Source organism: Ascidiella aspersa, chromosome 4 (genome assembly GCF_963924565.1).
Source record: "Ascidiella aspersa chromosome 4, kaAscAspe10.2, whole genome shotgun sequence".
NCBI lineage: Eukaryota > Metazoa > Chordata > Ascidiacea > Phlebobranchia > Ascidiidae > Ascidiella > Ascidiella aspersa.
The window spans coordinates 4602956-4625946 of NC_139450.1; the positions used below are offsets into that span (position 1 = coordinate 4602956).

At 34.1% G+C, this 22991-nt stretch overlaps 1 protein-coding gene across 1 annotated transcript; it reads left to right on the plus strand.

The window, feature by feature from the left end:
- Nucleotides 1–3128: 3128 nt before the first annotated feature.
- LOC146146751 (heparan-sulfate 6-O-sulfotransferase 3-B-like) lies at nt 3129–22138 on the plus strand. Its single transcript, XM_083387181.1, has 6 exons — nt 3129–3712; nt 4259–4346; nt 8948–9087; nt 10395–10570; nt 11702–11872; nt 16325–22138. Exons 1-6 carry the CDS (start codon nt 3388–3390, stop codon nt 16415–16417), a joined length of 993 nt encoding a protein of 330 aa, XP_083243307.1. The 5' UTR covers nt 3129–3387; the 3' UTR covers nt 16418–22138.
- Nucleotides 22139–22991: the final 853 nt, after the last annotated feature.

Consider the following 22991-nt stretch of genomic DNA (forward strand, 5'->3'; position numbering starts at 1 on the left):
GTAACATAGTGCCCGTGCACCCGTGAGATCTTGTTGAGATCTGCCATACTTTCCAGACAGGCTGCTACATAGGTTCTTTTTTAATTATTTGATTTTTTATAACACACAACAATACAGCATTTGAGCCACAATATTCTTGCAGATATATTTTTCTTTAAAACCAAACAGGAACTAAGAAGTATAAATTGGTCCAATTTTGCTTTTAACCTTGATAAGTAACATTGTGCTTGTTTGTTTATTTAACCAAAAGGATTCCCGCAGCTCGAAATTTCGCTGTGTAATATCTCCGGAAGTAAACAAGATATCAATTAGAAACTTTTACACATTCACCCTCAAATAAAAAAAATTATGGCGCTGTTCTAGAATCTTACCACTTTTATTTTACCACTTACGACACAAGTTGTCAAGTTCAAATTGCAACGAAGGTATATAATGCAGTGTTGTAACTGTTTTCAAATGACCGGACTAAAGTCTTTTGGACAAATGACTTGACTTGGACTAAGTTATGTTGTTAAACGTCTCGGGATTAAATTAAGTGTTTTTTATTAAACCTTATCCCAAGTTTTGCACATTAAACAATGATATTGCTGTATATTGCCTTTGTGTTATTTTTTAGTTAAATTGTTGCTCCTTATCGAATGAGTTTATCGATTTTAATGGTTTAACAGTTTACTTTTATGACAATAACATGACTTAAGATTGACTTGCTCTCATAATGACTTGACTGGGACTTGACTTGTTATTTTTGCAAAATACTTGACTTTGACTAAAGTTATTTTTTAAATGACTTGACTGGGACTCGAGTCATTTCAAAATGACTCGTTTACAACACTTTATGGCGCTGGTCTAGAATCCTACCACAGTTCTAAAATCAACGCACAAAATTTGAGTTAGGGTGCGGGTTATCGTTTGGGTGTGGGTGGGTCAAGTATTATTATATTGTTTGTTTAATAATATTACTTGACCCACCTTAACCCAAACGCTAACCCGCACCCTAACCCAAATGGTGTTTCGTTGTGGTAGGATTCTAGACCAGCGCCCACTTTATATATGTAAGAATAATAATAATACTTGATCCACCCAAACTTAAACTCTCACCTTAACCCAACTATTGCTACAAATTTAAACCCTGTACATAAACATAAATGTTGTAGGATTCTAGACCAGCGCCAAAATGAATGAAATAATAACATTTGTAAATATTAATATTCAGTCATAATCGAAGCGTTAGATGAATTACAAACTGCGACCAAAAATTAGTTAAATTGGACAGAACTTTTATAGATTTGCATTTGGTAAAACACGGACACAGATCATTTCACAAAAAGTACTTAAATTGCCTAATATTTACTGACGTTAAGACAAAAAAAACAAAGGTCAGACACCGACTTTAGTTTGGTAGTTTTAACTGTAACCAAAGGTTATAAAAATAAAAATAATGTACTGTCAAGCAGTTGTTATATGATACCTTGAAATCTTGATAGGTTATAAATATTTAGCATTGTTTAGTCTTATTTCTCTATCGCCATCTTGCGGGCTTTGAAGTAAAATCTTTGTTTTTAAACTTATGTTGCGGATGTTGGGAATAATTTCAGCTTTTATATTTATATTAGACTAACTTTTCAAGTATACATGTCACTTTTCATTCATCATTAGGGCTGTCAAAGTATCTACCTACCTGACGGTGGTCTTTAACCGGATCACTGTGGGGCTTTTGTCCCGGTATTTTTTTTCCCGGGTGAAACCGGGTTTTTTTGGCGAGTATAAATAGTAAAACTATTACTAATACTGACACTGGTTTTCTAATGAAGGAATTTCAATTCCTGGGGAAAGGGGTAAAATTTGGTGGAGGAGCTGCAAATTTAGACAAAAAACTATTGTCTTATCTCTCACCAAAGAGATTATAACTTTTGTAAACATAAGGCGGTTTAACTTAGGACTAGGGGTCATTAAACAACAAATTACGCCAAAAGCGTACATTTTTATAACAGGCTTAAATGGAAATGATAATGTTTTTCATATCATGAATCAGACCGTGACGGCTGTCGAAAGTGGAATGCATTGCTTAAAGGAAAAAGAAAAAGGGCAAAAGTGACAGTTTGTCCTTATGGTTACAATCTCTTTGCTCTCACCAAAGAGGCCATAATCTCTTTGCTTTGCTCTCACTAATTTACGAGCGCAGCTCATGCGTGAATATGAAGTGTCACGTGGTTGCGTTTTTCGTGCGTAAAAGTTTAACAACAAAAAACACTGCCACCTAGCTAGGTCCTAGAAGTGTTGACAAAGGCGTAGGGCCGTGTTGAAATGATGATGGTAAGCTTCAACACGTTGTAGTAGTATTGAGCCCGAATATCAATTTTGTACCCATCTAAACAGGCCCACATGGCACGCTAAAATAACTAAAAGTAAATAATTTGGCGCTGGTCTAGAATCCTACCACAGTCCACAGTTATGAAATCAACTCACAAAATTTAAATAAGGGTGCTAGTTAGCGTTTGGGGTGGATCAAAGGGCGCTCTTTCACTATTGTACGTAAAAATTAATAAAAAAAAAAATTTCTTCAAATGCCGCATACCACATATTGTTTGGGTTAGGGTGCGGGTTAGCGTTTGGTTGAGGGTGGGTCAAGTTATTTTTAATAATAAACATAATATTACTTGACCCACCCTCACCCAAACAATATGCGTTGTGGGGTAATACTAATTTACGGAATGATGAATGGTCGGAACGCTCACTAATTTAAGTGTTACCCCGTTAAAACAATTATTAAACCAACGCACAATATTTGAGTTAGGGTGGGGGTTAGCGTTTGGGTGAAGGTGGGTCAAGTGTTATTATATTTAATAATAATACTGTGAGCGTTCCGACCATTCATCATTCCGTAAATTAGTGTTACCCTGCGTTGTGGTATGCGGTATTATTATTATTATTTTTTTGCATAACTTTTCACGTACAAAAGTGAAAGAGCGCCGATCAAAGTATTATTATATTCTTTATTTCCTAATAATACTTGACCCACCCTAACCCAAATAATGTTTGTTGCGATAGCATTATAGACCAGCGCCAATAATTGTTGTCTTGTTTAATTAAATTCAATATTATGATTATTTTTTGTTGTTCCGAAAAAATAATTGTAATGCACAAAGAGTTCTGTAGCTCAAAAAGGTTAAAAAAGATTTAAAAAATAGTGCACATTCAAATGTTGCAAGCTTGCATGTCAAATTATATAAGGAATATGTTGTTTTCCAAAATTACAATAAGTGTCGCGGCATGTATGATTATCTCTTGAAGCACACTTAGGAAAATAAGAATAACTGCTTTAAAACAATGACTTGTTTGTTTCCAGCTTGGATCAGAAAAAATACCGGCACTACCTGATGGCAAAAAATGCTAAGTAAATGTCGGGAGTACATAAGGATAAGATATGTCTGTCCTGTCTTTCTCTTTGCCATGGCTCTGATCAGCTACTATTTAAACTGGAGGGTAGAGGGTAACTTTTTGGCCGTTCGGAATCAAAAGTTCGACATGAATGGCTCCGATGTTTTAGTGTTCCTTCACATTCAAAAGACCGGCGGTTCCACATTGGGCCGGCACCTGGTTCAGGACATTAAGCTGGACACAAAATGCGTTAAAAAGGGCAGGAAACGAAAGACATATTGGTGTCTGCGGCCAAATAGCAAGGATCCCTGGCTGTTTAGTCGACTCTCAACAGGTAATTTGTTGTATTTTTTTCTAAAAGGTTCTACATTTAAACCTATTTTTATTTCCTAAAACAGGAGATCCAAGTTATTTATGTTTGCTGTAATATATATTTTGTAAATGTATTTTATTGACTTATTTGTTTATATATCAATTGAATGGTATTTATATGGTGGAATGTAAGCATAAAAAGTGTATATTTATTTTACTTTATTAAATGAGAAAATCCCAAAAATATTCCCAAAAGTTAAATACAAACCTTAATTTAGCGTTTTTTAACCTAAGTGTTTTTTCTGCTAAACTTTTTTTTGGAAAAAATTAATTTATATACCTATATTTGAATTAGGTCTTCATAAGCCCCATAAAACTAGTCAATGTATTCCCCAAGGGGCCTACAGAAGTTTACGAACCCTAGTTCAGAAATTATATATTTTATAATGATGGTTTAATCTAATTGCTACGGTTTTTACCCTGATAAGACTTGTTTTACTTAATTAATATCTTGGTTGTTTTTCAGCTGTTAGTTCTAATAAATGCTAACTTGTGTGTTACGTGTTAGGATGGAAATGTGGTGTTCATGCAGACTGGACAGCATTGACTGAGTGCGTTCCCGAGAAGTTGCCAAAGTTAACAAACAAAAAGAGAAAGTATGTTGGCATGGTTATTTAAAACTTGGTTCTTTTTTTATATATATTTGAACTTTTTAAAAAGCTTATTCTAAAACAGGAAACTCGCCCTATCTTAGCCCTCTCATAAATTTATGTCTAATTTTTTAATTTTTATAGTTAGAAAAGTGCCCTTTAAGGCAATTTGATGTTCTCTTACCAACTTTAATTGCAATTGTTTTTTCGTTTTAAACAACCTATTTGTATATTGCTGACTGCAATTTCTTTCTTCTGGATGTCATTTCTTCTTACTACCCATTAATAGTAAGCAAGCACCTAAACATATTTACAAAACACAATTATTTTTGTTGCATTATTATTTGCCCGCATACAAAGTGCAATATTTTTTAAACTTGTGAGATTTTTTTCATAGAAATACAAGCTTATAAACTAAGATCATAAACTAATTTATATAGTTTAATTCAAATTGTTTACCAATGTTGTAACACATGTTCTTACTTGCTTTTTGGCAAAATGACTATCGATTCAGTTTCTATTTAATCAATCCTAGGACTAAAGCCACAAATCTATTTTAATTGTGTTTTTTTAGAAACCGAACAAAGTAACAATGATTGCACTGTTTCATGGTATACAACCTAACTAAATGTTGCAAAAATAATGCATAATTACTTGTTTAAACAAATGTTGCTCTTTGTTTAGTTAAAAAAGGTTAAATAAAAAAATAGATGAAAAACCTTTGGGAAACAGTTTAATAGATAAAAAAAAACTTTTGCCAAAAAAAAAAAAAAACATTTTAAAACTCTGGCTCTATTTTATGTATACCTATTTTACTCCTATGACAACTAAAAAGCAACCAGCAATTTCTATAACTAAGCAAACCATCATTGGCATGTAAGTTTTTATTTGTTATTCCAAGGATTTTATATTGTCCTTAAGTTGTTTGGACAACCATTATAATTCATCCGCATCTCAACTTGTCTGATACCAGTGTCTTTAGAATATGTCATGTTTTCTTGCCTATCCAACAAAACTTTTTTTCTGAACTGAAAATAGTTCTGTTAACCAGAAAAAACATAATTCTGATTTCTTCTTAACGTTCTTTGCTTGTTTTTATTCAAAACTTTTGTAATAAAGTCAGTTATGCCATTTTTAGCAATGGTGGTCAAACTCACAACTTAACTATAAAAATGTCTCATAAAAATGATTCATATTACTGAACACTTTTGTTTATAAAAAAATCAATTGAACGTAAAAGAAAGACTCTTGCTTAGAATTAGTTGAATATTGTTTAATGCCAAACAGGCACAAAGGTAATGTTACTTCTTAAAAATGACTTATGTTAAGTAACTGTGTTTTGGTATTATTTTTCTATGGTGACAACCACAGGCTAAATTGGTCTGACTCTGATACCAGTGTCTTTGGAATTTTGTCATGTTTTCTTGCTTATTAAACAAAACTGTTTTCTTGACGTCATTGCATACATTTGATTTTTTTAATTTGAACTAAACATAGTCTTGTTAACCAGAAAAAAAATGGTTCTAATTTCCTAATATCATTCTTGTGTTAATCCTAAACAGTTGTAAAATGTCAGTTATTGCATACTCATACCTTGATCAAAAATGCCTTAAAAAATGATAACCATATTTTACTGAAACACTTTAAATGTAAAAGAAAGACCCCTGCTTCGAATCAGCTCAGTAAGTCACCGCTAAAAAGTGATATACTCCTAGTTTAATTGCATTTTGTTAAACAGAAGAAACACTTGTGAAATGTTGAAAAAAACTCATGTTACTTAAAACATGGAGAAACTATTTGAAACAAATGTACAATATTTTGGGAAAATCTTTACCTTATTCTATTAATTCTCAATTCGTTATTCATTTCAGACCCTTCATGTTCACCAAATTTAATATTTTCTTCTAAAAGTTAAAAATTGCGCAGCTGAAAAAATTACGCAGAACATTAGTGGAGAGTGTAAAATATAATAAAATAAAAAAAATTCAACAAGAAAATAGAAACAAAATAAAATATGTAGATAATCAACTTCAATAAATCAAATATAATTAAAGTAAAATAGGAATACAAGAGATTAATAACAAACAGCTATAAATCATAAGTCAATTCTTGATGATTTTATTTAAATTTTTGTATTTCCTAGTTAACTATATTTTGTTAAACGGTCAAATACTTGTGAAATGTGGAGAATCCACCGTCTAGGAAGCTGTCTGTCTATTTACATTGTGTAATGTTTGGCAGGGCCTAGTAAAAGGAAATGGTGCACTTGTTTACAAGCATTACCTCAGCAATTCTCCGCCCCACTCAGTGTGGGACTGTTTTTATAAGGTGTGATGCTTTCTTTGTTACAATGGTTTCTTTTCTTCGATATCCATTATATCAAAACATGGTTTCAATTTCTGAATTGAAGACTTAACACAGTTGCTTACAATAGAAAAGAGTTTTTGAAAACTTTTATCCATTAAAAAAGTCTACAACGACCAAGTAAATGGTTTTCATTGGCTCAACTAATGCATTTTTTAAAAACTAAAAGCCAAACAAACTTACCTGGCTTAACTAAGCTTTGTGAAAGTTCTTTTAAAATTTTTGTGGCTTAAAAAAGCCTCGCACATTGTTTTTTGCTTTTTGAGCCTTTTCCATTCATCAATTCTAAAGAGTTTGTTTATCTAAGCTTTAGTGAATTGTTTAGCTTGGCCTTGAGTTCTAAGGCACCGTTAGTTTCTTATAATTTATATTGAAAGTGATTTGTTGTGTTTTGCCTTATTTATGGATATAATGATTCAAAGTTGTTTTTGTGTGAAACTTTACTACCAACTTAAAAAAAACTTTGGATTGTGTAACCACATTTTTTAGTATATGTATATGCTTATATTTCCTTTTTCAAGCCATTGGTCATGGCGAAACGTTAAACTAAAATAATTTAAGCCAATGTGTTTGTTATCTACAATGTTTTTTTGTTTTCATACTATCTTTGTAATAGGCCAACTACTGTAAAAAGTAAAATAAAAACATGTAGTTAAATGGAGCATAATTATTCGTTGAAGATTTCAATTGTCAAAATGAATAAAGAGGTATTAAAAACATTCAAAATGTTCAAAATGTTACCTACAGTACTCCTATGTGAACTTTGATATTCCTAGAACGTATAGTGTTGTCATGACATTCAAAATATTAAATGTAAATTAAATATTTAATATTTATTTCATTGTAACCTAATACACCAAGTGCGATATTTGTATCAAATGAATAAACCAATCTTATTCGGTGCTGCCTTGTGCTCATTAAGACCACATCCTGCCTTAGATGAAATTCCATTCAATCAAGTTATGGAATTGATTGTGTTAATGTTCTCCCAAGGTGCAGTTTCAGCTCGTCTAATGCAGTACACTGTTTGCAATGTTGAAAACTGATGTATTTCACTTTGCTTTTAAGTGGTCATGGCTTATTTGTTTTATGTTTTCTGGTTAGGAAAATTTAAGTGATTCATAAATACGTAATTACTTGGCGAGAAACTAGGTTTGAGTTTGATCCAATCTTCATGTTTATTTGTCAAGTATTTATCAACAAATTTTGAAACAAATATTAAAAGTGCTTGAAAGTTTAAAGAAATTAATAAAACGTGTGTTAAACAATACCAATAAATACAATTGGAATTTTTAAATTATATATAGCTTTTTTGTAAATAAAAAACAATTCAAATGTGTCCATATCCTTTCTTATAGTTACACCACATAGTTCTGTTTTTCAATATACCAAGCTGGTTGATAAATAATTGATTTGCTGTCTCAATGGCGATCATTGTGGTTTAATACAGTATTATATTACTTTTCCCTTTTCCAAACGTTTCCTAAACATATGTCCCTTGTGTCACTTCAAATCTCCTGTGATGTGAAATTTTCGTCTCATATTTTCTGGGACGCTTATAGAGTTACTCGCAAATCGCAACTAATTGCAACAAATTTAATAATCCAAGCGAAGCATCACAATTTTAAAACTTCTGATTATAGAGTAACTGGGGTTTGATTAAACTTATTCAACTTCACAAAAAATGTAAAAAATCAACTATGAACTTTACATTTTTTTCAGTTTAAAGTTTCATCAAAATGTAGTTTAGAATTGCATTCGATAACCTTGTAACGGCGCTTTCCAGCCTATACCCAGAAATGGTTACTATCGGTTTTGCTTTAAACTTGGTTTTCCAGTCGCATAAAAACATACATGTTTACCTCGCAACTTTATTGTAGAACCCCCTGCTTTCATGCAGTAAACATAATGCCACTTTGTGAGCATTGTGGCGTAATACAAACGATTGTCTTAAACAACAGCGATAAGTCTACTGCCTACATTAAATAATGTTAAATACAACAGTCAAATAGTTATTTGTGGCATTATTCTAAGGGTGTTTTAGTTGTAACTGGTGGCGTGACATTTACTTCACACTTACAAAATTTGTGTAAAGAAAATTGAGTCGCCAAAGCTTTGCTGTAATACAGTTGAACCACCAAAAAAGGTAGAGAATCATTGGACTAATTGTTTGCCAATAATGTTCCAGCTGTAACTCAATTAAAGTAATTAACCAGAGAAATGGCATGCTGTTGTATTTTCAGGTTGCATTTCCTCACTATACTTCGCGAGCCAGTTGCAAGATACCTGAGTGAATGGGGCCATGTTGCGAGGGGTGCAACATGGAAACTCGCATACAAGCACTGTAATGGTGAAATGACGCCCTATCCATCATGCTACCCGGGTAAAAACAACTTACAAAAGCTAAATTTATTTTAATTATTGAGCAAAATGCTTTGAGGTTGTAGTGAGACTTAATAAGAATATCAAAGCCCATACAGAAGTAGGAACACTTTAAACTTTTACATGTTCCATGTTGAAAATGAGTAAAGAGTTTTTCAAAATGATACCTACTTCTGTATGGGCTTTGATATTCTTGTTACATATTTTAAATATGTTTTGTTTTTAACGGAGAACAAGGTTTTGGTGTTTAAAATGTTTTGTAAGATATACAAACTACCATGACAAAATGATGCTATCCATTCTGCTAGTAGAAAAAAAACTTTATGTCCACTTTATTTATATTTCTTATAAATCCAACAAGTTTTAGTATTAGCCTCAGTATTCCTCCAGGAAGATTATCCACATAATGCTGAACAACGACACTATGTTTACTAGAAATATAACATGATCAACTGATTTTCTTACAACATTGTCAATACTTTTTAACTATAAGTTAAGGTAAACTTTATGTATCCCTTCTGTAGAATATTGTCAGTAACAAACTAACGATTGAATTTTTTTGGGAAAGTAACACTAGTTGTCTTTAAACACACCATAATTTGTTAAAACAACATTAGTAGTGTTATAGTCCTCGCTAGGTCTTTCCTTTTTTGGGATTTAGGAATGTAAAGTTAAAAATCGCTTATAAACCTGAACTCTAACCTATAAGGTTAACAAATTTGCAAGTGCTTCTGGCAGTGCCTGAATTTTACAAAAAGCCAAAAGGTTACTTCAACATACCAATTAGCAAGTTAAGATAAATTAGTTGGCATAAAAAAAACAATTTATTAAAATCTATTTAATTAAAGCACTGGAATTTATCATATAAGCAAAGATGACTTAATTGAAGTCCAGCCAATTCTTCTGAAAGACTTGGCTCAAACCATACATCAGGGGTGTTGGTACACGACCTTATAAAAATTGGCTCGTAAGCCCACCAAAAATACAGCCAATTGTCAAAATAGCTAAATTTGTTATACAGCCAATTGTCATTGTTTATTCACAATAGAGAACAATCCCAGCAAGGACAACAAACAATTACTTTTGATATTATAACACTATATATACTGTTTTTATTTTTTGTATAAAAGCGCTTTTAATATTAGAAAAAAATTGTTGCTAAACTTTGGCATAGGAAGAAGTTATAAGATAAAAATTGACACATCGGCATGTTTGAGTTGGACACCCCTAACATACATGATATTTTATTCGAATGGCAATACCTGATATATTTCATCTCAATGGTGTAGCTTTTATGCTTTTTTTCAGGCCTCAATTGGAAACACGTGGCCCTGAACGATTTCATGGACTGCCAGGACAACTTGGCCAATAATAGACAAACTCGAATGCTTGCCGACCTGCGATTGATCAACTGTGACGGACATGGGTTCAACAAGACAGAAATCGACAGGATTTTATTGCAAAGCGCCAAACAAAACCTCAAGGTGGGTGTCTCCTTTTTCCAGTTTTTTTTAATGTTTTTTATTATTAATTGTTTGTCAGTGGTTTGCTTTGCCTTGGATGTATTTTTGTTATTACAGAACTAAGATTACTGTTTAGGCGAAATATATAATCCATTTAAACACCAGTCTAATTCTGCAATTTCAAAGGTTTTAATGATATTTTTTCAAATAAAAAAATTTAACGAAGCATTGTATTTTTGTCTGTTTAGATAACTGTTGCAAAATTCATATATTAGAAAATTACATAATACATCTTAGTTAATGTCAATTGTAAAACTTTAAATCCTATAGTATGTTAAATTTTTTCAAAGATTGCAAATCTATTTTAAATAAGAGTGTGGCAAACAATGTTAGCATCAAGTCAAACTTGCAACAAAATGTATGTTTAGTCAATTGCAATCTTTTAACAATAAAAACCATAGTATAGTATAGTACAGATGTATAAATACAATTGACTTTTCAACAATCAAAGTAAAAAGTTTTCCGGTACTTATTTATTTCATCCATCGTTTCAGCTTCCTTTCCAAAGTTCCCGTTCATAATTTTACCGTCAGTACTTATGTTCCCTAAAAAATACAGTTGTATGTTTGCTATGTGGTTAAGATTGTGGGTTAGTTGGCATATATACCTGGAAATCAAGGTCGGGAGTTATTTCTCACCGAAGCTGATCTTTACTAATAAATGCTTTACTTCATATTTTATCCTGAAAAGTAATTCTATTCAGTCTGCCACTACAATGTTGTTATTTGGAATTAAATTTTAGTTGACTAGTTGATGCTTTAACAACTCTGTTACTTTTTACGAGTTATGTTCCATTTTGTCTCTCGTATGTGAAATAAGTTGCTTTGAACAGGAACTTCAGGCAGTTGGTTTGATTTTTTAAATCATGGCTCTATCTCTTAATTTTTCTGGTCAAACACAACCAGTGACATTGCTAAATAGTACAAAGTGAAAAAAAATTCATTTTTTAGTTTTTAATCCTTCACATTTATTGGTTGTTGTCTAAAAGTTTTTTCAGTTTATTAAATTTAAACAGTTATTTTTGCAATCCTAAAGGTTCAGAGGTTATTGTCCAGGAGGTTTTACAGTTTACCATTATTTTTCCATTTTTAGAACATGTCCTTCTTTGGCATCACAGAAATGCAGCGCAAGTCTCAGGTCCTCTTCGAGTACACGTTTGGTCTCAAGTTCCAAGTCGATTTCGACAATCACAATTACACTCATGTTGCCGAAATGGAGATTTCGCCTGAGTCAAATCAGCGTGTTCGACAAATCAACAAACTGGTATGTTTCTTTGAAACATCACAGACGGATCTGTTATGTAGCTTGGTAATAAATTTCAAAGCCAAAAAGGTCGAGTAGATCGACTTCATCTTTAGTTAGACGTTTTGATACGAACTTGTATCATCTACAATTAATGTGATTGCTAATTATAGCTCTAACCCAGTGGTCTTCAACCTTTTTAGCAAGCGACCTCAATTAGAATTAATGACAGAAGAACTTACATTGTGACCAGTGGCGTATCCAGGGAGGGGGGGTTTGGGGGTTCGGACCCCCCCCCCCCTTTTCGTAAGTGATATTATCGTTTTTTGTTCGTTTTTGTCAGAATTTTACTCACCGTCCTAAGCTGCACTGCGGCAATGTTTTTAATGTAATTAGCTCACGCGTCTTAAGCTAATGCGAAACCAAAATCAAACGCAAAACGCCGTTTTTCGTCTTTTGTTTGGTCGACCGTAAACGCTAGATAGTTTTTCTCTTTCGCCTTTCGTTATTCGTTCGGGTTGGCTAATCAGCAAGTGTGTGTTCGACAATTAATAATATAAATCAAGCGGTTTCCGCTTTTTTCTCTCTGAAAACGTCGAGTTAGACGGTGCTGATGTTTCTCGCTGTTTGTTGTTTGCGTAAATATCAGATGTCGGTGTTAGACTGGGGTCGGCAATCTACTGTAATTCATCGGGCCCGTCGCCTCTTTGACAAACTATACACGAGTTCATTTCGAATACTTTTTACTATTTTAACTACGTAAGTGCGAAAAATTTTCGCGCTTCGCGCGAATGATCTTACTACGTCCGGTTTGTTAACGTTTTGATGCTGTATTTTGAACTAAATCAGTGCTTCTTTGCCGTTGCGCGGTGGAAAGCTGCCAAGAGCGTCGCGGACAAACCGAAAACGTATTAAAAAATATTTGACATATAACATTTTTTATTTTCGGCAATGTAATAAAAACTTGCAAGAAATTTAAAAGTAATGCCGTTATACCAAAAAAAATCGCGCTCGCTTCGCTCGCCAGGTGCGCCCAAACTTAAAACGGTTATCAAACGCTGAACTAGATTAACTAACTATTAAAGTTATACCGTTTATTCGAAGTAGTTTGATTGTCGCGCTATTCAAAAAACAACCGGGAAAAACGATCTCCGTTTAGTATTGGAGGTGGCGACAGACGTGCTTGCAATTTAGCCTAGTCCCGTACATGGATCTACCAAAATCAATCACACATATTTCACGGTCTTGGTTTAGTTTTTCTCCTGAAGTTAACGATTGCACACTAAGCGGTTTCGCAGCTGGCGCCTGACAGGATTGTCGACAACGCACGTGTTCGCTTTGCGTCTAAATGTTCGATTTTGCTGGTTAATTGGCTGTTTCGGATGATTTTTTTCTTGTTTATGACGTCATTACCATCGCTATTTTATAACGTCATATCCGTCACTATTTTATGACGTCATTAACGTCAGACAAAAAACAACGGGGAATTCCCTAAGTTGAAAATTCGGAACCCCCTCTTTTTGAATTTCTGGATACGCCCCTGATTGTGACCCCATTTTGTGTCAGATACGAATAAAGATATTGCAATTGACAAAGTAGCACGAGCGAATATTCGTATAAATTATACACCATTCCAGAGAATTGCGGCTAAACATGTGCACAAAAATGATGCCTTTTGGAAATTTTTGCTCGCATATAAATTCGAATTTAACAAATAAACGATCACAAAAATTTCAATTTGTTTCAGCAGTAACTTGCATTCAGTTCGATGGTTGCGCCTGCACAGTATTCACTACAATTACCAGAGGAACTGTTTTTAATTTATAGTATTCACTAGTTTTGCAAACGCGGATCTACGGTGTTTCGTTTTTAATATTATGCTCATTGCGCTATATCCAGCTTTACAAAGCCATGTGGTTGAAACGAAATGAGTATTTCAATTGCATTATTAGATAGAGTGGGTTACGTAACTTCGTTGATTGCATCACATTAATTTGGCGCTCTTTAAAGCTAAAACCTTTTATAAGTGAGGTTGCATTTATTTATCAGTTACATTAACTGAAGATGTTACAAGTTCGTATCGAAACGTCTTTATGAAGATGATGTTGACTTGCTCGACATTTTTGGCTTTATTTATTATCATGGTACGTTTTTTACGTTTAAATAGGGTGTTCAGTCAAATGGGGATCTGAATTATTTTTAAAAGCAGCTGCAAAAAGCATTGTTTCGGCAAGCTGATGGTAGTAGAGATAATAAAGGTTGCCTTTTTAATTTTTTTTTATTTGTTTAATTTATTTAATAAAATTTTCTAAAATCAATGAAAAACGAAAAGGCTTGGTTTTGCGGCTTATATTGCTTGTCATTATGACGGAGAAACCTTCCTTGTGACATTCCGTGACGTACTTGAAACGTCACAAAGTGTTGAGACCCCAGGTTGGGTTGTCAGCCCATAAGATTTAATTTCGGCTTATTAATAATTTGCCCGGTTTATTAAAACACAACTTCACCACTTGGCCTTTTATTGTAGATTAGTGTTTCTCAAGCTATTGGTCGCCGCCTTAAATTGGCTTGTGGTTTAATTTGGTTGGGTCGCCAACTGCAGTAGTTCACATGGTTAAATATGCTAAGGTTAGTTGTGGTCCAGATTGCTAGGAATTTTGAGCAAACTGTGGCAAGAATACGACGAAATGACTCATTCTAATTATATTCGAACTTAGCAGTAATGCTGATTATTATGTTTAACTCGCTTACAAACAATTCATTGAAGAGAATTGGTTAGCCAATGCTTCGTTGGTATACTTACGTTCAGTATTTGGGTCGCGACTTAAAAAGGCAAAAAAGACGAAAAAAATCACCCGATCCGTTAGAAATTAGTGCATTTCTAAGCAAAAAGGTCTACGACAATTAGGGCATCCAATGGCAGAAAAGTCCAGACTTTTAGACCTTGAGGTCCTGGCAATGCACTAATTTTGACCTTTAGGTAAACTCCCGGCGCAGATAAATTGAAAATATTCGCTGAACATTCACAAAAGATTACAAAAAGTGTGAGATAGCATTAATAACACTTGACCCACCCTAACCCAAACGCTAACCCGAACCCTAACCCAAATAATGTGCGGTAATGTAATAATTATTTGAATGCTGATAAAAAATCCCAAACTCGGGTGGACATAAGATAGTTTCTCGTCTATGGTACCATAGGATTGTTACGTCACAAATTGAGGTATTGGAGCCTAAAGCGTTTATGTAATTATTTATTCAATGCACATTATTTGGGTTAGGGTGCTGGTTAGCGTTTGGGTTTAGGTAGGTCAAGTATTATTAAACTTAATCTTTTGAAGCACATTGTTAAGTCAAATTAGTGCATTGTCCGAGACCCTCAAAGTCTAAAAGTCGGACTTTTTGATCCTTTGGATGCACTGATTGTCGTAGACCTTTTTGCTTAGAACTGCACTGATTTCTAACGGATCGGGTGAAAAAATGCTGTTTTTAGCTCCGTCTTGTAGCACTAAGCCTATGCAGCAAGCCATTCGCTGTCCGTTTTGATTGAAAAATAAATGTCATTTTGGCTCAAACTTTTAGGAGATTTAATGCAGCTTAGGCGTTCTAGGAAAGTTTATTTTCGCCGCGGGTCCACCCAATCAACCAGCTGTGCTTTTTCTCACGTTAAATTTACTCCCTCGTACATTAGTTTGGTCCACTTGAAACACATTTGATTAGATTTCGTGCAACCTTTTCGACGTAAGGTTGATTTGCATTAATTTTTATCATTTATTAAAATATTATAACAAAGATAGAACGACGGACACAGCCAAAATCTCACAGTTTTATACAATATTCTTTAATCGTGCATTTTAATAGAATTTTAAGATTTTATTTTTAATCCTTTTCTATTTACAGGCAACCAGCTTTACGACTTAAATATTTCATCTATAATATGTTTTATAGTTATTATTCGTTTTTTAAGCTTAGTATGTTTTTAAAAACAGAAACTTACCCTCCAACAGAACGCATTAAGCCGACGATAAAAGTTCTAAATCATTATTTTTTAGTAATGATGTTAAGACTGTTTGTTAAAACAAGAATAAAACGTAAAATCATTTCTGAAAATTTACCGAAATATATATTATCATCAGTTTCTGTACAGAAAGCAAACATGTATAAAATGCCAGCAATAGTAGTTAAAATGTAAAATATATAAAAATAAGATCGCGTATAAATTTATAAAACAACTGCAGAAGTCAGAGGCCAAAAACAACAGTGAAAAAAAAAGAAAAAATACGGAGCACGCAACTGATAAGCATGTTGTCAAACACAGTCTTAACGTCATCTGATACGAATGCGAAACGAAAATAATCTTTTTTTAAATGATACGAAAGAATACTCTTTCAAATTTTATTGTCTGCGGGCGATTCGTTACATCCGAAAGTGTTTCAGCGCATTATTTTTTAATCGTAATTTTTTTCTCTGTAGGACATTGAGTTGTACGATTTCGCCAAGTCGCAATTTCTGGAGCGTTTCTCCCAACTTCCGCCGGAAATGCGTAATAGCGAGCCGATCACGTGACAAGGGTATTCCCCAAATTTGCAGCAAGGGGCCAACCGGCTTAAATTCTACCCCTGGGAATGGTAGGAACGAATTTTCACGTATGCGTGCATTATATGCACCTCTTGGCTCAGTTGAGTCGTACGCTTGGCGTGCCAACAGCATAATTAACGCGGTTGAAAGAAAATTTAACCGTGTTTTTGTGTGGCACGCGATTTGGTCGATTTTCGACCAACTTTTGACGGAACCTTTGTTTTCCGACGACCTTGATCGTTTATTCTGGCGCAATTGATGCTTGTACTTGACCCATCCGAATCTGATACCTTCGTGGAACCTCATAGTGCTCTCACTTTTGGAAAGTTTTTTCTAAATCGTTTCTCTAGTCCACTAGCACCATAGTACACTATTATAGTTCACTAGCACCCTGCATTGATGTATTACTTCTTGACCTTTACATTTTTCGAAGTTGCCAACACGTTACAAAAGACGGGCTCTGTTATACGGTCCCTTACCGATTGACGTTATCATATATATAGGCTGGCCAACGTGTTTGTAACAAGTTATATATGGAAATGCCGGATACCTGATATTTTGGGAAAAAAGTGGCGATTTGATTCAACCAAAATGACGTCACTCTTGTGACAAAAAAATTATGAATTTAAAGCGAATGCACTGAACACTTGCAAATATAAACCTAATTTTCTTTAACGTTTGTTTAATCCAATTTATTCAGACTGTCATTTTACTATTTATTAAAAAAATTCTTTCAAGGTACAAAATGTTGCGTTGAAACAAATGGTACATTTTAGTATCGGCGCCGATTCGTTACCGCCCTGGTATTGGACGAGTACAGATCAAACTGTATAGAATATCGGCTACGATTCGATATTATCGGACATCCCTTACGTAAACACCCGTGTTCCTTTACCTCATATAGACTTTTTGCCAAAAGTTCGCCAAAGCTTTTCCAAAATACACTGGAACCCCTGTGTATACTATACGTGTATGTTATAGCGACGCCTTTGGTGTTATTTGATTGCAACGAAGCGAGACAAATCATTTGTCGTGCCAAGTGAGATTCTATTTAAGTCCACTTGTCGGAAACCCGCAAAAAATCGATTCCTTTCTGTAACTATTGGAACAACCTTAGAACTAGGATTGCCCGATACTTTAAGTTTCATTCTGATACGTGACATTTTGGGTAAAAGGTTTCGCGCTCCGACAGAATACCAAATGACGTCATTACTATGATTAAATAAGCAAAATTGGTCAAACTGAAAAGTACAATGGTACTGATTGTCAGGGTATTAGGTCGGAATTTGCTTTTTAATTTTCTTGGAAATTTTAAAAGTTAAAAACTACGCTGGATCGCAAAACAAGGCATAAATATATTTTGGCATCGGGCTGTCGCCAATACCACCCTGGTATCTGACATCCTTACCTGAAACCTTTACTACCTCGTCCGCTAGAAACAATATACAAAGTTACAATATGGTTAATTCATAATTGGCTCTTTTAGTTTAAACGCGAATGCGAATAATGATTGTGGGCTTTTTTCTGTCATGTCCTACCTCTAAATTTTAAAAACTTTAGATTAAACGGAGAATGAAAAGATCGAACATAAATAAAAGAAAATAATCAAAATGTTAACAAAATGCCACCTACTTTTGTATTGACTTGATATTCATTCTACGTCTAACTACATTCTCCAGTCATTATGCTCCAAAGATTTAATGAAAAGTCATGAATTTTTGTATTAGATGATAATGTAACTTAACTAAAGTAAGATTTTTAAACTTTTGAGTGTAAGCGTCCAAGGTGCTAAGTTACATACGATGGTGTCAGCGGCCAACTTTCAAACGTTCCCGGCTTAACTTTTTCTTTAATTTGCCCGTTTAAATGGTCACTTTGAAACCACTTCGCGCCACCAAAATTATGCGTTAATAAAAAACGGTGCCACGGAGCCGAAATCAGGTGCTGAACCCAGATTGTAGATTTCTCTTATTTCTGTCTCATCTTGCCACTTCCACTGTAGTTTAGCGACCATCTTTTTAAAACAATAAATTTTACAAGTTTTTCTTGGATCGGTTCTCCATGGTTTTCGTGTGCTTTACACCTTCTGTAAACCGTGTTTTAGCATCGGTCACCGGGTAACTCGTTATGATTGCACTTGCTCATCAATTTAAACATCGGGTTCTTAAACTGGGGTCCGTAGACCCCTTGGTGGTACGTGAATTAGTTTTAGGGGGACCATTTCAGTTTCAGTTTTTTTGGTCAGAAAACAGAAGGTTTCCAAGGTCTACTTGTTTTGTAACTTCATTATATTAAATTCTTGTTCTCGCCTAAAACACTACAGCATTGTTTTAATTTTTCAACGTAAGTCTAAAGGGCGCATTGGCGCAACATTTTTTTAGCGAGTTGTCACGAAGTACACAAGTTTGCTTCAAAAACGCCATGCTACCAGCGACAATATGAGCTCTTTACATAAAACACTAATCTTTTTAAATGCTCCTATGGAGCGCTGGCGTTTTTCTATTGCCTCATTTTTTGCGCGTATTAGCCGCTGTATTTTTTATACTACCTACACATCTGGCATCTGGATTTCATTACAACTTTGCTCTTATAGAGCGAGAATACAGCACCTTCGATTTATCATTGCTTTTCATACCCACTGTTTAATAATCTGCGCTTCATCGTATAAATCAGGGTGTGTTTAAATTGGAGTCCGTGGACCTTTTAGGGGTACGTGAACTATTTTTAAGGGGCCTATGAAATGCGCCCCCTTTTCTTATTTTTTTATTACGCTGAAACAACAATATAGATAGACGGGTGAGAATAAAAAAATAGCACCTGTCAAGAAGCGACAAGGCCGGGCTGAAGGACAGCACACTTAACTTTATCAAATGCGAGATTTTTAGAATTTAAAGCAGTTTCCCCTTAGTTTGTAGCCGTTTTCATAGTACGCCATCTAGTGCCAGTGCGCATCCAGTTTTTATTTTTTTTTATTTTCGTCTCATTTTTTTATCAGAATGTAACTTCGTCGTCTTTTCATGTTTTTTGGCCGTGCTTGTCTAAAAACGTGATGTATTTTTCTTTGTCTTCGCGTTCACAAAGCTGCCACTGCATTTCTCGATTTTTGTCATTTTTAGCGAAACTTTTCGATTATTTTGCGGCCTGTTGCCTTTAGGTTGTTGTTCTTTGTCGCTTACCCCCAAGTTGATTTCTTAGTCGCTTACGCCTCGGGCAGAGCATTTCGTTGCACTCCTTTTAAGAGTTCATGCACTCTTAGAATGAACGCTTTAAACTCATCTATCTCTCGCGTGATTTGCTTTAAATCTTAGTCTGTATCAGCCAGTCAAAAGATAGTAAAACGTCTACGCCCAAGTTCAATTAATTATTATCAGTAGGGGTTAAAACACTTTTGCAGTTCACTTTTGAGCAAGGATTTTTTTGTGTTTTAATGTTTTTATTGATGTTAACATCGCAATGCCTTAAAAGTGAGATGTAGCTGTGCTTTCCACTTCCTATAGATATATTGATATGCTTGTTGGAATAATATCGATTTTACGTGGGTTAGTGGGACTCTGGTGTTTGTTTTTCCAATCGATGCTTTGTTGCCAAATGATCTGAAACGGGGCGATGTTTGAAACGGCATTAAAAGGTTTTTACTTAGGCTTAATACAAACGAACATTCGGCGTTATTTGGTGACATGTTTTACAACAGCTGTATTGCTTTTTAAATGGTTTTAAAGTTGCTCATTTTACTTTTGTTGAACCAAGTTACCTTCGACAGTAAACTGAAGGCAAAAAACGAAGAAATTTGCGGGTTTATGTGTTTTAGCGATCCTGAAAACGAAATCGTGTTTTGTCTTTTTTTATAAACCTGTCTTCAAATGTTTAATCGCTTTGGTACTTATAACTATCTGCCTTGTAACACTTTTTTCTGTAATAATTAGTGTGTGAAACGCGTATAGAACTTCCTTAACATACTGTTATTTTTACCAATGATTAGCATACGCCTGAAAGTAAGACATAAATACGTATTTTATACTTGTTGTTTCACGAATTTGCTTGAATGATTTGTTTCTTCATGTTTTTATAATTCAACATGTGCGCCTAGGAGGACTGCCGTTTAACATAATAAGAGTATGACTTCGGCTAAATTCACCGATTTGGTCTTGTCCCGACCCAGGCTTCGACTCCTGAATTCCAACTATATACCTACCTGAAAAAGGTCGAAAATACAGCAATCCACTCGTTGGGGTGTCATACAACTCATCCCACACAATACATAACAGAAAAGTATCGATATGCCATTCTGACTTTACAATATACAGTTTGTGGCCTTATCTGTTCCGAAATTTGTTACTTGATCACGCCAAACTCGGGAACTGGGGTAGTCTTTACGTAGTCCTACTTCAGCCAAACAAACCGGCCCGTCGAGTTCCTGAGTTCGTCTTATACTCCCCAGTACTGGTCTATTAAAAATACAATAAACGCAACATACAATTCGACAGGTGTTTACTGCGTTATTAGAAAAAACGTTATTAAACAAGCACCCAGGCATTTTACTTATATTTTATCATTTATCTGTTCTGCTCTGTGTTTCATGTCAAATATTTTGAACATGCGCTTGATTTGTGTTCAAAAAACGGTCTTTTTGCCGTGGTTGTTCCATTTTTCAAATAAACGCCCCCAGAAACAATCGCCCAAATAACCCACAATGCAACTCGCGTTTTTCAACAAACATATTTATTTTAATAACCTGTTCACACCGATTCATGTCATTCATTTTTGTTTAAAGTTAAATGATTTTTATGCTAAAAATCAACAACTATAAAGTGATAGAAAATGTAATGTACTGACTTTTGTGCGGTTAATCGTTATTTGGTTGAAACTATTTAAACTATTTCTTACCAAGAAAAATGTTCCAAAAAATGTTGTTTTTTCGTTTTTATACAGATTATTGGAAACAGACAGTGGTATTTTAAACATAGGCTTCTGTTTGTTTTTATTACTAATAACGGTAAATATGTTCGTTTAATTTGCAGCAAATGTCCGTCTTGCCTTTTCTTAACCATTCCACAATCGTTTTTTATTATTGCGACGTGCCTTACGTTTTGAAACGGTTTTTCAAAATCACATCGGCCGTTTGTAAAGTACATCAAAATCAAACCCCGTTGTTGTATATGTACTTTGTACGTCCATCAACTTAAGCAAACATGTTACTAGACATACATTTATCTCAGGGGTTGTTAGACTGGGGTGCGTGGACTAGTTTTCATGAAGGCCTAGTTAAAATCTTGTGTATTATTCAAAAATTACATAATTTTTTCAAATTTAATACAAACAAACGCGTTGTTTCTTACATTTCCGTTTCCATGTTTATTTGAATGAATACGCCTGGTCTCTTATGTTTCTACTTGTTTCATGACGTAATCCCCGAACAATTTCATGCCGACCCTACAAAAATATTTTTATGGGTCTGCTTTAAAAAAAGCTTAAGAACCCCTGATTTAGCTGGTGACAGAAGATTGCTGAAAATCAACGTTTTTTATTAATTCTGGATTATTTTTTCAACTCTTACTTCTTCCTTGTATGACTTATTTCATTTTTATTTCTCAAGTGCTACTATGGAAGTGTTCACCCATCTCCAGAATGTCGATATATTTCATCCTTGCTATTGCAACCTGTTTACTTTTCGCTTAAGTACAATGTACTTGTGTCAATAAACATCAACACCGATAATCCGCTACAGGTTTTAACGAACTTTAAATACAGCCCAATTTCTTCTTATTTAAATGAATTTATACTGAAGCCAGTTTGAGTAAAGTAGGCAAATATATATTTAACTACATAACATATTTTATATCGGGTAAAGACTTTTGTTAGAGGAAATCAAAGCTGAGTTATGATTAGGTCAACAGATTTTGGTAATAGCCTTTCCAAGGTCACCCGATATAAATATTTTATAGGTGTGCCGTAATGGTTTGTTCAGCATCATCAACGTATAAAACGTTATTTTCAAGAGTTACTTTTCATTCATTTACATTATCAAAATACGGAGTGGAGTTTTATAAAATTAGTAAAAAAAAAGAACGCTGAGCTTTATTAGAAGCACATTTATGCCTAATTGAAATTGGATGAGTAAACTTCTACTTAAGTTAAAATCAAGGATAAGATAAGTGTTCTGTGAAAGGTACATTACGTTTTTTCACATAACGCTTCCTATCAAATTGTTGGTGCGAACTGTAAATCGTCTCATTTCCGTTTAAAACTTCGGGTGTTACATTTATCCACTTGTTCTGTGTAGCTCTGTGTACCGGTAGGACATTGACTAGCTTTTAGCAAAACTAGGATTCTATACGCTTTAGTACAGTGTTTCTCAACCGATTGATTGGTCGCGGGTCGCCGACTGCAGTAGTTCTTATCTTTTGGTTTACTTATATTGGTTCTCAGGTAGATTTCTCCAAAACTGGAAAAACTAAGGAAGATAGATAAAAAGACATGGTTCATATTAAATTAATTTGAGTTTATTAGTGCTATTGTTTTTATTTGTGTTTTGTTCACTTTAACCTTACGAAAAGTTCAGTGA

Coding starts and splice junctions, on each gene's coding strand:
- LOC146146751 (XM_083387181.1), top strand. CDS start 3,388: ATGCTAAGTAAATGTCGGGAGTACATAAGGATAAGATATGTCTGTCCT. Junction 9,088..10,394: donor CTATCCATCATGCTACCCGG/GTAAAAACAACT, acceptor GCTTTTTTTCAG/GCCTCAATTGGAAACACGTG. Junction 10,571..11,701: donor GCGCCAAACAAAACCTCAAG/GTGGGTGTCTCC, acceptor TTCCATTTTTAG/AACATGTCCTTCTTTGGCAT.